A 17,727-nucleotide genomic window follows, 5' to 3' on the forward strand; every position below is an offset into this window, starting at 1 on the left:
TATAACACAGTATAACAGAGATGTATGAATATTTATTGCAATAATAATTAATGGTAAAACTCGAGCACTCGTGCAACAAAAAATTTGGTATCAAAGATTCTAGCCAGGATAGTGATGTAGGTCCGGAGGAGACACAGAAAGGCAACATGGGTGGTGCTTGTCAATTTGACGTTTTCGATATTTGCACTAGTAACGGGTAAAACCCCCGCGGTTTGCCAAGCACGCACGAATCCGACGTGACATGCTCCTGATTAAACTTCCAATAACATTTTGGGGGAATCCTGTCCCATTCCTCTTGGAGAGCGGCGCCTAATTCTGCCAAATTGATTGGATTATGTTGACGTTCTCGGAGACGTTGATGATGTTAATGATGTCCCACATGTGCTCAATGGGTGAAAGGTCTGGGCTTAGGGCTGGTCACGGGAGTGTACAGGTATGCAGTGACCAGTAGACTCCGGTGAGCACGGGCGTTGTCGTCCTGAAAAAAATCCAAAATGGAGTTCAGCCTGACGTGCGAAGGGCACAACGATCGATGCCAGGATGTTGTCACGGTAGTACTGCCCAGTGACCCTCCCATGAACAATATGCAGCTGGGTTCTGGCAGTCATGGTGATGCCACCCCACATCATAACAGACTCTCCGCCAAATCGGTCATGACGATGAACGTTAACATTAGCGTATCGTTCATTGGGATGTCACCAGACACGCTCTTGTCGATCATGGAAGTTTAGTGTGAATCTGGACTCGTCTGAAAACATTACCCGGGCCAAATGCCAGTTAGCCCAATGTCAACGATGTGTACACCATTGACGTCTGGCAGAAATGTGTCTTGCAGTCAAATGTGGGGTAACGTAATTCGACATGGTGGATGTTACTTCTATGCAGTCTGTTACGAATAGTCTGACTAGACACTGTAACGGTAGTTGTAACACGGAGTTCTCTTGCGATTTGATCGGCTGATTGACCTCGATTCCTCAATGTGTAAGTCCTAATAAAGCGGTCCTGAAAGGGAGTTGTGCCCTTGACCGTCCTGAACGGGGACGATCATCCACATTTCTGGTTTGTCGACATCGGGCCCACGTTCAGCTAATGACTGATTGTGACACATTAAGTCTACGGGCCACAATTCGCTGGGTGGTGCCAACTTGGAGCATGCCTACAGCCTCGAAACGTTCCTGACGTTGGAGACGTCGCATTGTTGAAAAGTTACATAATGTTGTAAAGAATGTGACAGAAAGGTTATAATTTAGTGTTCAGTAACAAACAAGAATGAATATTGCCACAGTGTGCACACAATGTACGCACAAACTAATGCCCGGCGCAGACGAGCGTTTTTTAACGCATGCGCCTGCGTTAAAAAAACGCAGACTCAACGCAGACGGATGCGTCTCGTGTGCGCCTACCTGCGATGCGTTCCGACGATTTCTTTTATTGATTAATTTATTTTTACTTTACTCTAGGAAAAATAACAAAGATTAAATGTAATTTATTAATACATTTTAAAACATAATAAACTTTATTTAAAACATTATGTACAATATACTGTACTGTAATGTAGTACAATGAATGCAATAATATATATTTTTTAATTTCATCTATTTAGAAATGTCATTAATTACACATGCCTAGTCTTTGTTTCAAAGATGAGGAGTTGGAAATTATTTGTGTTGAAACATTTACATGTTAGTCATTTTTAATGGTCGGGTCTGTTTTCACAGTTCTATTCATCACTGAAACCAATAATTGTTAATTTCGTTATATGCTGTTTCACACTGATATATGACATTGGCTTGTTTTTTTATAAATTGCAATACATTTCCTAATGTGGTATGCACAAAATACCGTGATTTTACTGAATCACTATTTTCACAATATGCTTTCGTAATATATGGCTATAAATACCCTAACTTCATAAAAAGTGAATTTGGAATAACACTTCGTTTGACATGTCGAGAATGGCAGCCACCGTAGATAACATGAAAGGCATGTTACTGAATAGACAGATGATTGGTCAATATAAAAATGTGAACGCAACGCAGACGCAGTGCGTTTTTAGACGGATGCGGCAGGAGACGGATGCGTTTGTACGTCTAAAATCAAACATGTTTGATATTAGAAAAATCTAGGCAGCGCTAAAAAACGCAACGCATAGGGGGTCGCATACGATGCGTTTTTACTGCGTTCGTACGGATGCGTTTTTTTTAACGCAAGACGCATTGGATAAAAAACGCTCGTCTGCGCCGGGCATAAGTGTTCAACTTTAAATTGCACCTTTCGCACGTGTAACATTACGTCACGGTTTCGCGATCAAAACAATCGGTGCGTTTTTTCATGCTCTTTGAATGGGAAAATTAACGCACATCTTGCACTTATTTTGAGTTTTATATCTCATTACATTCTATAATTATTGATATTTGAAATGTCATCTTGGTGTATCGGTATATAAGCCACGAAAGTGTGAACTGCCATAAATCGGCTTAGAGTTGACCGTTGAAAATGTGTACAGATGTTCATTTGTGTAAAGTTTTACACTGGTCCCTCTACAAGTATTATATTATAAAGTACAATCTTACACGACGTCACTAATGAAGCGTCTACATCCGGCACTCCACCAGTTACATTTCCCGTGTACGAGCTCTCTGTATAGTGAGGTTGAGACGCAGACGTCAGAGTGATGTTGGAGGTCAGAATGGAGAAGTGTGTCACATACTTCACCCTCCTCGTACTCACATCCCCCGCCGTCTTATCCTGGCCACACACTCCAGACATTTATTCAGGAATGGCCAGTGAGTGTAAGTAATTAATTGTTTGGGTTTTTAAAAATAATTTATATAACGCAGTTGTAATGTCGTCTGTAAACAATATACAAGATGTATTTGTCTTTGTGTTATTAATATAACGAATATTATAAGTTATTAAAATCGTAATCGGTTATCTGTTTCTCGTTACGAATGAATGAATGTATGTATGTATGTATGTATGTATGTATGTATGTATGTATGTATGTATGTATATGTATGTATGTAGGTATGTATGTATGCATTATGTATGTATTTTGTGTGTATGGGTGAGTATGTGTATAGCGTGTGTATAGCGTGTGTATATGTATATGTGTATTTGTAAGTGTATGTGTATTATGTATGTGTATATGTAGAAAATAATTTCTCGCTCCAGCCAGTGCACCACGACTGGTGTAACAAAGGCCATGGTATGTGCTATCCTGTCTATGGGATGGTGCATATAAAAGATCCCTTGCTGCTAATCGAAAAGAGTAGCCCATGAAGTGGCGACAGCGGATTTCCTCTCTTAATATATGTGTGGTCCTTAACCATATGTCCGACGCCATATAACCGTAAATAAAATGTGTTGAGTGCGTCGTTAAATAAAAAAAATTCTTATGTAGAAAATAAGTAAACGCCTTTCCACGTCAGAAGGATAAAGCCGATATCTTAAGACGGTAACCGGTTACTTTATTTATCCTGTAGTTCTACATTATAAATATAGAAAACATGAAATGAACCGTTTTATTTCACAACATTACCGTGTTCCAGAGAACTAGGTTTGAACCTGTTGAATGCCTTATCACTTACAATATCTATAAACTAAAGCAAAATAGAACTTAAATAACATTACTTTATTTCTTATTTTTGAAATAAAATACGGTAGTCTTCAAAACATACATATATAAACACATACACACACGCGCGCACACACACACACACACACAAACACACACATAGACACACACACACACACTCACGCACACACGCACATACACGCACACACACACACACACGCGCACAAACACACGCACACGCACACACAAACACAAAAAAAAACACACACAAACACCCCCCCCACACACACACACACATATTTCTACACATACACTCGTGCGCGCGTGCACGCACAAAGAAACGTGCACACACAGAAACATACACACACGCAACACCAACACACATACACATATAGAGTACTTGATGGTGTCAGTTGCGAGTTAAACGCAGTGAACGCATGAGGAAGAACTTCGGAATAAAAGAAGCAAATGTGTAAAAAAAAAAAAAAAAAAAAGAGAAGGAAAACCACTTAAATAAAAGCAAAGAAAGAAAGAATGAACGAAAGAAAGAAAGAAAGCATAATAAAAAAAAAAAAAAAAAAAAAAAAACCCACAACATATTTCGTAATGTCGAGAACGTGCAAAAAAATAAAATACAATGACAATTTTTGCATTTGACAAACATAACATTCTATTACATCTACTATTTTTTTAATAGTATATAATATAAATATTTGGTGTATAATAAATAAAAGCAAATGTATGCAACATTTTATAATTTTACTAATTTTTTCTTCGTTTCTTTCTTTTTGTATGTTTTTTTTTTCTTTACGAGATAATGGAACCTGGAAATGGCTTTTTATGGGTCAAGCGATGTTTACTATTTTGTGCGTGTTATATGTTAAGTTCCAGCAGTTTGCGGTGGAGATATCTCAGTAGAATCAACAGTGACCGTATCAAGCCCTGGCTTCCCCGACAACTACCCGTCTGGTGTAGACTGCAGGTGGACGGTAAATACAGCTAATGGCGGCAACATAAACGTGACGTCACAGTATTTCAGCGTGGAGGAGCAGAAGGAATGTTTGTGAGAACCATTACTGTTAACAGTGTTTCTTTTGTTTGTTATTGTTGTTGTCATTGTTGTTGTTTGGTTTTGGGTTTTTTTAAAAACGTTTTGGAGGTTGTGGGTAGAAACAAACTACAGACACATGGATACACACGTATGCATGTATGTAGGTACCTCTTATGTACTTGCATACCAGGATACGGTTGTTCAGTGTCAATTCTTTATTCACTCAGAACATATACATGGTACATGAGGTAATATAATAATATAATATTTACAAAGTGAGCAAGTTACAAACATATACAGATAACATTTGAAGAAGAAAGTATAATAAATAAATAATATAGTAAATGCATGTACTCATGTTCATTTCTAGATCACATTCTTGTTAAACCTTGTTTAATGTAATCACATAGTTTTATTAATACATGTTTACTCTGCTTATTAAAAGTATATTCATTTTTTTTTACATTTGGCTCTATATAATAATAATTAGATAAATATAGTTCTCTAATATCATTTAGTGTTTTACATTCAAATAAGAAGTGAAATTCGTCACCAATACAACCACTATTACATATATTACATAATCTTTCTTCCTTTGGTAAATGAGTCCATCTTCCTATTTCAACAGGTAGTATGTGGTTAGCAAGTCTAAATCTGGTAAATACAATTCTTCGTTTCAAAGGGAGTATGTCTAGATATGGTTCATATGAATGTTCATTTTTAAATAATCTATAAATGGTACCTTTTTGGTGAGTTGTTCAAAGCATAGCTAAATTAACCGTGGATTAGTCTCGTATTTTCCTTTTAATTATGTTTGCACAAATACAAAAGAAACTTTAAATTTGATTATGCATGGATACCTTTGATTGTTCTAAATCAAGTCTCAACATTACGCCTTCAATTATTATCTGTAATGATTCATTCTTTGGTTTTTAAATTGTTTATTAACCACTGCTTAAGCTAACTAGCCGGCTCCAGGTTTGATTAAAACGTTCTAAGACAGCAATTTTATTTCAAAGAATAATGTTTATACTTCAATAGTGTGTGCTGTCCGCTCCAAAATAACACCCCAGATGATATACATCTGTTCCAAACCCTCTGCTACATTCGGAAACAAAGAAATGTTTTATTTAACGACACACTCAACACATTTTATTTTACGGTTATATAGCGCCAGACATATGGTTAAGGACCACACAGATTTTGAGAGGAAACCCGCTGTCGCCACTACATGGGCTACTCTTTCCGATTAGCAGCAAGAGATCTTTTATTTGCGCTTCCCACAGGCAAGATAGCACAAACCATGGCCTTTGTTGAACCAGTTATGGATCACTGGTCGGTGCAAGTGGTTTACCCCTACCCACTGAGCCTTGCGGAGCATTCACTCTGGGTTTGGAGTCGGTATCTGGATTACAAATCCCATGCCTCGACTGGGATCCGAACCCAGTACCTACCAGCCTGTAGACCGATGGCCTAACCACGACGCCACCGAGGCCGGTCAATCGGAAACAATGCAGTGATACAGCGTTCGCCCGATACGCGATCGATCTCATGAAGTTTGCAATCATATCACTCGTCGCGAAAAACTCTTTACAGCTATTTTAAATAACAGATTAACTGTTTTTGTTGAATCTACTGAAAAGGTCAACGAAAATCAAGCCGGTTTCCGTAAAAAATTATAGTACAAAAGGCCTGTTGCAAATAAGGTGTGACATTTGACACACAAAACAAATTTCTTTAAACATGCACAAATCACCTATTTTTTGATGGGGTACATGTTTTATTTTAGAAAAAAGAAGAAGTTATTTGCATGCCATCAAGCTTGATGTTTATTAGTAATATATAGCCGTTATGGTTGGGAGTAATATCTCGAGAAAGCTGGGTCTCTGAAATAAAAAGATGGTAACATGCATTAACGAAAGCTGATAAATTAAAATGAACACATATAGCCACATAACATTACATGCAGGAGGCATAATGCAGATTGGAAACTGTACCGTTATAGTTGGGACACATTTAGCAGGTGCTATTTAGGATACAAGTGCAAGCGTTATGTACAGAAGATGGTTAGTAATGTTGGGGAATTGTAGTCTATGACCAGTATTATCCAATAAAGCCTTTTTCTTTATTATATCTTCTCAATTATCAAGTACCGATCTATAAATGTTAGAAATAAGCAATTTAGTGAATTATGGCTTCATTTGACCATTTTAACTGAAAATACTGTCAAAATATCCCTTTATAGCTGTTGTCATGGTAACGAAACATTTGTTCAAGTTAGGTATGTGATTTATATCATAAATATTTGTATTCTATTGCTTTATAAAGGAAAATACTAATATTAGTAATAATCTTTCATGAATTATAAGTGTGTCACGCAAAAATAGTGATATTTGGTGCAGTTTATGAAGATGTTCATGTTGATAATTCTGCTAGTTGTTGACCGATTCTTCTGAAATTTGAAACATGTTTAGTCTGTAGGTTTGGGATGTAGATAATATCAAGAAAAATAATATATTTCCATTACTCATATTTTTATCAGTGTCCCAATACTGGCTTCAAGTATTATTCATCTTATTTGTACCAGGCCAAATGATCATATTTTTTTCTTATTTTCTTATATGCTTTATATGAAATCATACGACAACGAAAGAAAAAATTGTATTGTGCCTTTGTTGATTTTTCTAAAACATTTGATACAGTATGGCGAACAGGTTTATGGCAAAATATGTTAAGTTTAGAAGGTAAATTCTTAAGAATTGTTTATAACATGTACCAAGGAATTAAATCATGCATTAGTCATAGTAACGAATATTTTGCTTATTTCTTATGTCAAAACGGTGTACGTCAGGATGAAAATCTTTCACCCATTTTATGTGCTATATATTTAAACGAGAAACAATGCACTGGTATTAAATTATAGTACACAAAGGATAACATTGATTTATTTATAGTAATTACTTTATTACTATACGCTGATGACATTGTTATTCTATCAGAATCCCCTGATGACCTACAAAAATCATTCAATGTTTTTTCAGAATATTGTGAAAAATGGAGATTAAAAATAAATATTGAGAAATCTAAAATACTTATATTTGGTTCAAAACCACCAAGAAATAAATAATTTTATATTAAAGACATCCAAATTGAACATTGTTGATACATACAAATATTTAGGCATTATATTTTCTAGAACTGGATCATTTGTTGAAGCCAAAAAAACTCTTATAGCGCAGGCTAAAAAAACAATGACGTTACTAACCATTAGAATTAGAAATTTAAATCTATCTATCTGCGTATTTTTGATAGTGCTATTGTCCCAGTTCTCCTGTATTCCTCAGAAATCTGCGGATTTGGTAATAGCAAAAATATCGAACAAATTCAATTAAATTTGTTAAGAGACATACTGAGACTAAAAAAGAGTACCCTATGATTTATGGTGAATTGGGAGTTTTCCCCCTAGATGTTAAGATTAAAACCAGGATGCTAAATGTTTGGGCCTCGCTCATAACTAGAAAAGCCTCTAAAATATCAGTAATATTATACAGAATCATGATATGTGAAACTAATAATCATGGATATAGATTTAAATGGTTAATTAAGATCAAAGATACCCTAAACATGTTAGGCTTCGGGAATAAGTGGTTAAATTAAAATATTACAAGTAAGAAAGCATTCACTCATATTGTAAGTCAAAGACTACAAGATCAGTATAGACAAGCTTGGAATAATAATTTAAATTCATATCCGAAATGTTCCACATACAGAATTTTCAAATCGACCCTTTCATGCGAAAATTATCTTCTATATTTACCTGAAAAACTGCAAACAATATATTGTCGATTCAGGACTTGTAATCACTATCTACCAATTGAAACTGGCCGATGGTAAAACATTGATAGACAAGAACGAAAATGTCCTCTCTGTAACACCACTTTAGGTGAAGAATATCATTATTTATTTCAGTGTACATATTTCTCAAATGAAAGATTCGTATATCTAAGAAAATAATTTTATTACGACAGACCCAATACTTATAAATTCTGTCAGTTATTTAATTCGAAAAAGCTATCAACGATAAAGAAATTATGTATGTTCCTAAATGTGATTAACTCTGTTCTCAAAAATATCTATACAGCATAATTATAGACAATATGTAATGGTTAACATCTAAAGTATATTACTGCTTATAATACTGTTATATTATTATATCTATCGTGTATTATGTGTATATTATATATATATATATATATATATATATATATATATATATATATATATATATATATATATATATATATATATATATATATATATATATATATATATATTTTGTCAAGCGTTTACTGCAGCCGTCTGTATAATATGTTTGTAAACCATATCAATGCATCACCGTTTGGTAATCTGAGTTGAATAAAGTTCTGTTCTGTTCTGTTCCGCAAGCGCAACTCGTGAGATATGATTGCAAACTTCACTCGATAAGATATAAATCATATTTGACAAAAAACATGAAATATCCTCTATTTATTTAGCATGTTTCATTTAATATCACAGTAACAACCATTATGTAATCACTTTCATTATCATCACCATCACCTTCATAATTAACTTTGTGCTGCTGTTGCTGTTATTATTATCATTATTATTATTATTATAAGTAAATATCAGTTTAATTCAGTTAATATTTATCTATGCTTATTTTCACAGGTGGGATTATTTGGAAATTAACGAACAGAACGCGGAAGGTAACATTACCGGAAGAAGGTACTGCGGTTATGAGCCATTTGTCTACGAATCTGTATCACAGGTGATCTATCTTTATTTCCATAGCGACGACACCGGCCAGGGCGCAGGATTCAGACTCATGCTCCAGGTGCTACCTTTAGGTGCGGACCTGCTTGATTCGGCTAATTCAGTTTGATCCGTAATCAGTAAAAAATATATTTCAAAATGGCTAGTTAATAATGAATAGTATATTACAGCAGTCATGTTACACTATTACAAAATTTGATCCGTAAACAATCAGTGGAAAATATATTTCAAAATGGCTAGTTAATAATGAATAGTATGTTATAGCAGTCATGCTACACTGTTATTAACTTTGAAATAGCATCTATACGTTTTTGCTCTATTAAAAGGCTAAACTGCCATTTTAAAGCTCAGTTATAAATTAAACTTCCAAACTTGATTTGTATTCTGAATATTAGTTTTTGTTTGAAATATATATACACTAGTATCTAATTTTTTAATTGTCATTAAATGCAAACATATGATTTGATATTTTAATGGTTATACTTTAGTTGTTATGATTGTATATTGTGTAAATGTAGTGTAAATGGGTATGTATTATTTTAATAGAACACGCTGAAAGAAGCTGTAACCAGTCTTTGGTTGGACCTTTGGGCTATTTCACAAGTCCGAATTACCCGATAAAATACTACCCAGATGACTTATGCGCATATCTCATCCAGGTAATAACACTCGGATCTCAATTAAACCTGTGTGTATAGGGGTGGCTACTGAACACAAAATGAATGAATGAATGTTTAACGACACCCCAGCACGAAAAATACATCAGCTATTGGGTGTCAAACTATGGTAATGCAAACAAATAAGGTGATGATCAACATCAATACAAAAATTCAAGATCCAAATAAAAACAGTGTAAAGAACTGATGCGCGATCGATCTAGGATCGATTCCCGTCGGTTGGCCCATTGGGCTATTTCTCGTTCCAGCCACAGTGCTCCACAACTGGAGTAACAAAGGCCGTGGTATGTACTATCCTGTCTGTGGGATGGTGCATATAAAATATCCATTGCTGCTATTCGAAAAGAGTAGCCCATGAAGTGGCGACAGCGGGTTTTCTCTCTCAATACCTGTGTGGTCCATATGTCCAACGCCAAAAAACTAATTAAAATGTTTACACCTAACCACTCAGACATACGTTACCATCCAGTCATTTGTAGTTTTTCTGTTAATTGTTTTTCTTATTCTATGTTTACACCTAACCACTCAGACATACGTTACCGTCCAGTCATGTGTGGTTTCTCTGTTAATTGTGTTTTCTTGTTCTATGTTTACACCTAACTACTCAGACATACGTTACCGTCCAGTCATGTGTAGTATCTTTTTTCCTTTCCTTTTCAAGGTGTCGGACGGAGATCAGATTGAAGTCATATTTGATTCTTTTGATGTGGAAACGTCACCGTGTGATTTTGATAAACTCGTCATATATGACGGGCCTAATGCTGGTGTGTTGGCTTTGTTTTTGTTTTATATATCTTTCACAACAATAGCGACATTCATTTAAGTTAAACTGTCTGTACAGCCGACAACAAATTTAATGCATTTTACAGTGCAAAGTTGTGAAATATGGCCCTGGTGCTTATAAAACGTTCATAGTCTACACTCAAGACCAAATTTTATGTCATTACAGAATTTCTTATTTCACAGACCAAAGGTGAGGTTTGAATACACGCGTTTGAAACTTTCGTGTTTTAAAGATCAAAAATAGAATCCTGAATAAACTTTAGGAGAATTAGGAGAAGCTGGTTCTTATACTGTCTCAAATATCACAGGCGGTATCTATATGGTCTTTAATCATTTTAATGACTGAAAAGGAATATCGATGTATACATTGTTATGGACTTATATTACGTTTTGGAAAACTATTTTGTCTGTTGAGTTTTAATATTGACACTGTTTCCCGCCATAGCCGCTCGTCTGCTGAAAGTCGTCTGCGGCCGTCACGTGCCCGAGCCCATCACGTCGTCTGGCAGCTCCATGTTTGTGCTCTTTTCGTCTGACCACAACACGCAGACGACGGGGTTCAACGCGACGTACCGTGCGCTGACATCAACTACGATATGGACGACGACAGCGACAACACAAACAGGTAATACCCGCGTGCACGGGGCGTGGATTATCAAGTTATGTCAACTTTTGCAAGAACTTTTTAAGCTTAGATTAAAACATGCTTCATTTGACATTGTCCGTGTAGGATTTAAACATTTCTTGCTGGTTTGTGTAAGGATCCAATCATTTCCTATTCCAGTATTAAGGACACTGAAAGTGTGTGTATGTGGAGATGAGGCCGTATGCGACCTAATGAAAGTGTGTGTATGTGGAGATGAGGCCGTATGCGACCTAATGAAAGTGTGTGTATGTGGAGATGAGGCCGTATGCGACCTAATGAAAGTGTGTGTATGTGGAGATGAGGCCGTATGCGACCTAATGAAAGTGTGTGTATGTGGAGATGAGGCAGTATGCGACCTAATGTTAGTGTGTGTATGTGGAGATGAGGCCGTATGCGACCTAATGAAAGTGTGTGCATGTGGAGATGAGGCAGTATGCGACCTAATGAAAGTGTGTGTATGTGGAGATGAGGCCGTATGTGACCTAATGAAAGTGTGTGTATGTGGAGATGAGGCAGTATGCGACCTAATGAAAGTGTGTGTATGTGTATGTGGAGATGAGGCCGTATGCGACCTAATGAAAGTGTGTGTATGTGGAGATGAGGCAGTATGCGACCTAATGAACAGGGGGAAATTGGTGAGCAGATTGAAGTTATCACGGGCAGGGTGGAGATTTGAATGGAATAAATAAAAAACATGATTTCCTGAAATCTAGCCAGGTGCTTATAAAACGTTGATAGTCTAGACTCAAAGACTCTTCATTTTATGCGTTTGACGTTAGTGATTTGAATCTCTAGACTAAAGATTTATAAGCACGGTTCTTGGAAATTAAAGGCATACTGTCACAGATTTAAGGACCTTATTTCTCTAAAAATGGATAATAAATAAAAATTGTTGGAAACCAAATCTAGCTTTCGCATCACCTTAACTGAACCATGATGGAATGAAATCCATGTCATCCCTCTCGGTAATTTTAGTTGTTGAATTATGGAACATTGCCATAATCCAATTATTTTTACAAAATATCATTCATAAATGGAGTATGGTGGTTATGAAGATGGTTGAATAAAGTACAGTTAGGGACAAATCAAATTATATTTGTTCTGGCAATACTTTGTTAAACCATTAAATAGGTCAGTGGTCTGTGGCAATATGCCTTTAAGGGTTCAATGTCAATGGTGATATTTTCTGGAGGAATGTGTGTGATTTGTGGTCAGGCGTATAGTCTGATTTTACTGTTCTCTAAACTTTCTATTGGTCTCAAGTATGAGGGCTAACTCTCTTTATTACAGATATCTCAAATTGCGATGTCGTTGTCACTGATACGACAGGTAACATTTCTAGTCCTGGATTTCCGGGTAACTATGGCAACAACCAGCGATGTGTGACTACCATCCGGGCGGAGAATATCAGCACGATTACCATAGAGTTCACTGAGTTCAGTGTTGAAACATCAGAAAACTGCACATACGACTCCTTGACTATTAAACCAGGTAAACAGAGAAAACTGCACATACGACTCCTTGACTATCATACCAGGTAAACAGAGAAAACTGCACATACGACTCCTTGACTATCATACCATGTAAACACAGAAAACTGCACATGCGACTCCTTGACTATCATACCAGGTAAACACAGAAAACTGCACATATGACTCTTTGACTATCATACCAGGTAAACACAGAAAACTGCACATGCGACTCCTTGACTATTAAACCAGGTAAACGCAGAAAACTGCACATATGACTCCTTGACTATCATACCAGGTAAACACAGAAACTGCACATACGACTCCTTGACTGTCATACCATGTAAATAGAGAAACCTGCACATACGACTCCTTGACTATTATAGCTGGTAAACAGAGAAAACTGCACATACGACTCCTTCACTATCATACCATGTAAACACAGAAAACTGCACATACGACTCCTTGACTGTCATACCATGTAAATAGAGAAACCTGCACATACGACTCCTTGACTATTATAGCTGGTAAACAGAGAAAACTGCACATACGACTCCTTCACTATCATACCATGTAAACACAGAAAACTGCACATACGACTTCTTGACTGTCATACCATGTAAATAGAGAAACCTGCACATACGACTCCTTGACTATTATAGCTGGTAAACAGAGAAAACTGCACATACGACTCCTTCACTATCATACCATGTAAACACAGAAAACTGCACATACGACTCCTTGAATATCATACCATGTAAACACAGAAAACTGCACATGCGACTCCTTGACTATTATACCATGTGAACACAGAAAACTGCACATGCGACTCCTTGACTATAATACCAGGTAAACACAGAAAACTGCACATGCGACTCCTTGACTATCATACCAGGTAAACACAGAAAACTGCACATATGACTCCTTGACTATCATACCAGGTAAACACAGAAAAGTGCACATGCGACTCCTTGACTATCATACCAGGTAAACACAGAAAACTGCACATACGACTCTTTGACTATCATACCAGGTAAACACAGAAAACTGCACATACGACTCTTTGACTATTAAACCAGGTAAACGCAGGAAACTGCACATACGACTCCTTGACTATCATACCAGGTAAACGCAGAAAACTTCACATACGACTCCTTGACTGCCATACCATGTAAACAGAGAAAACTGCACATACGACTCCTTGGCTATTATACCTGGTAAACAGAGAAAACTGCACATACGACTCCTTGACTATCATACCATGTAAATACAGAAAACTGCACATACGATTCCTTGACTATCATATCAGGTAAACACAGAAAACTGCACATACGACTCCTTGACTATCATACCATGTAAACACAGAAAACTGCACATACGACTCCTTGACTATCATACCATGTAAACACAGAAAACTGCACATGCGACTCCTTGACTATCATACCATATAAATACAGAAAACTGCACATACGACTCTTTGACTATTATACCTGGTAAACAGAGAATACTGCACATACGACTCCTTGACTATCATACCATGTAAACAGAGAAAACTGCACATACAACTCATTGACTATCATATCAGGTAAACACAGAAAACTGCACATACGACTCCTTGACTATCATACCAGGGAAACACAGAAAACTGCACATGCGACTCCTTGACTATTATACCTGGTAAACAGAGAAAACTTAAGGTTATTATATCAGAACCAATCGACTTGAAAATGCTGAAACCGTTAAAAATGCGTATTTACATGTATTCCTATAATAATTAAAGTGACCGTCATGTTTTCAAGACTTGACGTCATCTAACGACTCTGACATCGACGACGTGGTCCTCTGCGGCAACGACCTCCTGATGACACTCTACACGTTTCAGACAACCAGGGTCCAGTTGGTGTTCACCTCGGACAGGTCTATTAATAAACCGGGCTACTTAGCCACGTATTACATAACGCCGCCCATGGAAGGTATGAATTAAATATATTTATACTGTAGTTAGCCTGAGGTGGTTTGTTGTTGTTTGGGTTGGGGTTTGTTTTTTGGGGGGTTTTTGTTTTGTTTTGTTGGGTGGAGGGGGTTTCGTGATTTAATTTTCGCAAACAACGATGTCTAGTTTTAGAATCTGCATGGTAAAGTACGGTGATCATTAAACGTTTTGAGAAATTATAATGTAGTTCAAGCTAGCTGTTACACGTATTTTATTGTAGCGTGTATAATGTCTGTCATATTAAACCTAAGATAATGATTTTTGGTGTCTAGCCATTGATTTCGCGCTCAGTGAATCCATTCTAACCATTTACGAGGTTGGTCTGGGATTATATGAAAGGAAATCTAAGATGGTCGCCAAGTTTTAAATATGCATGTAACTTGCGTCACATTACGCCTAGCATGGCAATTAATATGTCTGGTCGCAGGTTTGGAGGTTAAGCGATCCACATACAAACTATTGTCGACGTCTAGATTATCATACTATTCTGGGCTTGTTAGAATGTACAGCCATTCTGATCGTGGACAGCCTCGTGAAGTGGCGATGTGCTAAATGCGCTTTACACACGAAATAGACTGGTTGTATGTTGGTGCTGCCGCTTCTATTGATCTATACATCCCATTATCACCTATAGCACATTTCATATCGAATGGCATGCATGGCAGAGGTGGATCGGGGGGGGGGGGGCCAGGGGCCCGGCCCCCCTAAATTTTGTGACAGTTATAATTTTATTATATATTAATTTTCATTTTTTTTACGATCCCTCCAAACCTGCCCCAAAGTTTCATTGGCATTCCGCCTCATGTCATTGCCCCCCCCCCCCCCCCCCCCCAAATTGATTTTCTGGATCCGCCACTGCATGGGGCTGATGCGTTTCTAATCCTAGAAAAGGAAATGTCGTGAAATAGCAGAACGAATGTTTTCCCCCTTGATGAAAGAATGATGCCAGACGCAGTTTTAAGCATTGTGACTATATATTTGCGAATGAGATGGTCAGTCCAGCAGACTGGGAGAATATTCCTGGAAATGACATAGGCTGAAGATTAACATGCGTGATTGTAATCTGTCTTTCAGACACCTGTACCGTACAATGCGACAACGGTGGTGAGTGTGTCAGAGGAAACACAACAGAGTTGTCCTGGACGTGAGTTTTAGTTACGATAGACCACTATCATGGGTCTCACTACACAGATCACTTCCGGGTGAGAGATCATTGATCACGGTCCACTATAGTTCCTAATTGTGGCACAAGTTATGGTTCACATATTGACTTCTAGGAAATGGCGAATAATTAAAACAATATGTATGTTTAATGGTAAGCCTTCTGTCTGTATTTTGTCCATGTTATTTTGTAATATTGTGCATTGACCTTTTGGGACATGGGTGTATAGCGCAAGAGACCGGTACTACAGCCAGATGCGGTCATATAACAAAAAACTGAGACGGAAATGTTCTCAATTTTGGAGTGAAAATAAATACTTATATAATATATATTTACAATGGTGTATGTTGTTAGTGCCAACGAGAACCCGTTCTGTTGTATAACTGTTGGTATCGCTGTAGGTGTGACTGTCCCCACTATAACTGTTGGTATCGCTGTAGGTGTGACTGTCCCCACTATAACTGTTGGTATCGCTGTAGGTGTGACTGTCCCCACTATAACTGTTGGTATCGCTGTAGGTGTGACTGTCCCCACTATAACTGTTGGTATCGCTGTAGGTGTGACTGTCCCCACTATAACTGTTGGTATCGCTGTAGGTGTGACTGTCCCCACTATAACTGTTGGTATCGCTGTAGGTGTGACTGTCCCCACTATAACTGTTGGTATCGCTGTAGGTGTGACTGTCCCCACTATAACTGTTGGTATCGCTGTAGGTGTGACTGTCCCCACTATAACTGTTGGTATCTATAACTGTTGGTATCGCTGTAGGTGTGACTGTCCCCACTATAACTGTTGGTATCGCTGTAGGTGTGACTGTCCCCACTATAACTGTTGGTATCGCTGTAGGTGTGACTGTCCCCACTATAACTGTTGGTATCGCTGTAGGTGTGACTGTCCCCACTATAACTGTGTGGTTTGGTATCGCTGTAGGTGTGACTGTCCCCACTATAACTGTTGGTATCGCTGTAGGTGTGACTGTCCCCACTATAACTGTTGGTATCGCTGTAGGTGTGACTGTCCCCACTATAACTGTTGGTATCGCTGTAGGTGTGACTGTCCCCACTATAACTGTTGGTATCGCTGTAGGTGTGACTGTCCCCACTATAACTGTTGGTATCGCTGTAGGTGTGACTGTCCCCACTATAACTGTTGGTATCGCTGTAGGTGTGACTGTCCCCACTATAACTGTTGGTATCGCTGTAGGTGTGACTGTCCCCACTATAACTGTTGGTATCGCTGTAGGTGTGACTGTCCCCACTGTTGGTATCGCTGTAGGTGTGACTGTCCCCACTATAACTGTTGGTATCGCTGTAGGTGTGACTGTCCCCACTATAACTGTTGGTATCGCTGTAGGTGTGACTGTCCCCACTATAACTGTTGGTATCGCTGTAGGTGTGACTGTCCCCACTATAACTGTTGGTATCGCTGTAGGTGTGACTGTCCCCACTATAACTGTTGGTATCGCTGTAGGTGTGACTGTCCCCACTATAACTGTTGGTATCGCTGTAGGTGTGACTGTCCCCACTATAACTGTTGGTATCGCTGTAGGTGTGA

General features: G+C 37.7%; 1 protein-coding gene across 1 annotated transcript in view; it reads left to right on the plus strand.

Moving 5' to 3' along the window:
- The first annotated feature begins 2,671 nt into the window (after positions 1-2,671).
- The window catches only part of LOC121391255, a 28,743-nt gene continuing 13,687 nt past the window's right edge, over positions 2,672-17,727 (plus strand). The window contains exons 1-9 of the mRNA XM_041522947.1: positions 2,672-2,792; positions 4,463-4,640; positions 9,339-9,517; positions 9,990-10,102; positions 10,782-10,884; positions 11,349-11,528; positions 12,840-13,040; positions 14,818-14,991; positions 16,086-16,155. Coding sequence (XP_041378881.1) covers positions 2,675-2,792; positions 4,463-4,640; positions 9,339-9,517; positions 9,990-10,102; positions 10,782-10,884; positions 11,349-11,528; positions 12,840-13,040; positions 14,818-14,991; positions 16,086-16,155 — 1,316 coding nt within the window. The 5' untranslated portion in view covers positions 2,672-2,674. The remainder of the gene's footprint in view (positions 2,793-4,462; positions 4,641-9,338; positions 9,518-9,989; positions 10,103-10,781; positions 10,885-11,348; positions 11,529-12,839; positions 13,041-14,817; positions 14,992-16,085; positions 16,156-17,727) is intronic.

The sequence above is a fragment of the Gigantopelta aegis genome, chromosome 3 (assembly GCF_016097555.1).
Source record: "Gigantopelta aegis isolate Gae_Host chromosome 3, Gae_host_genome, whole genome shotgun sequence".
Taxonomy (NCBI): Eukaryota; Metazoa; Mollusca; class Gastropoda; order Neomphalida; family Peltospiridae; genus Gigantopelta; species Gigantopelta aegis.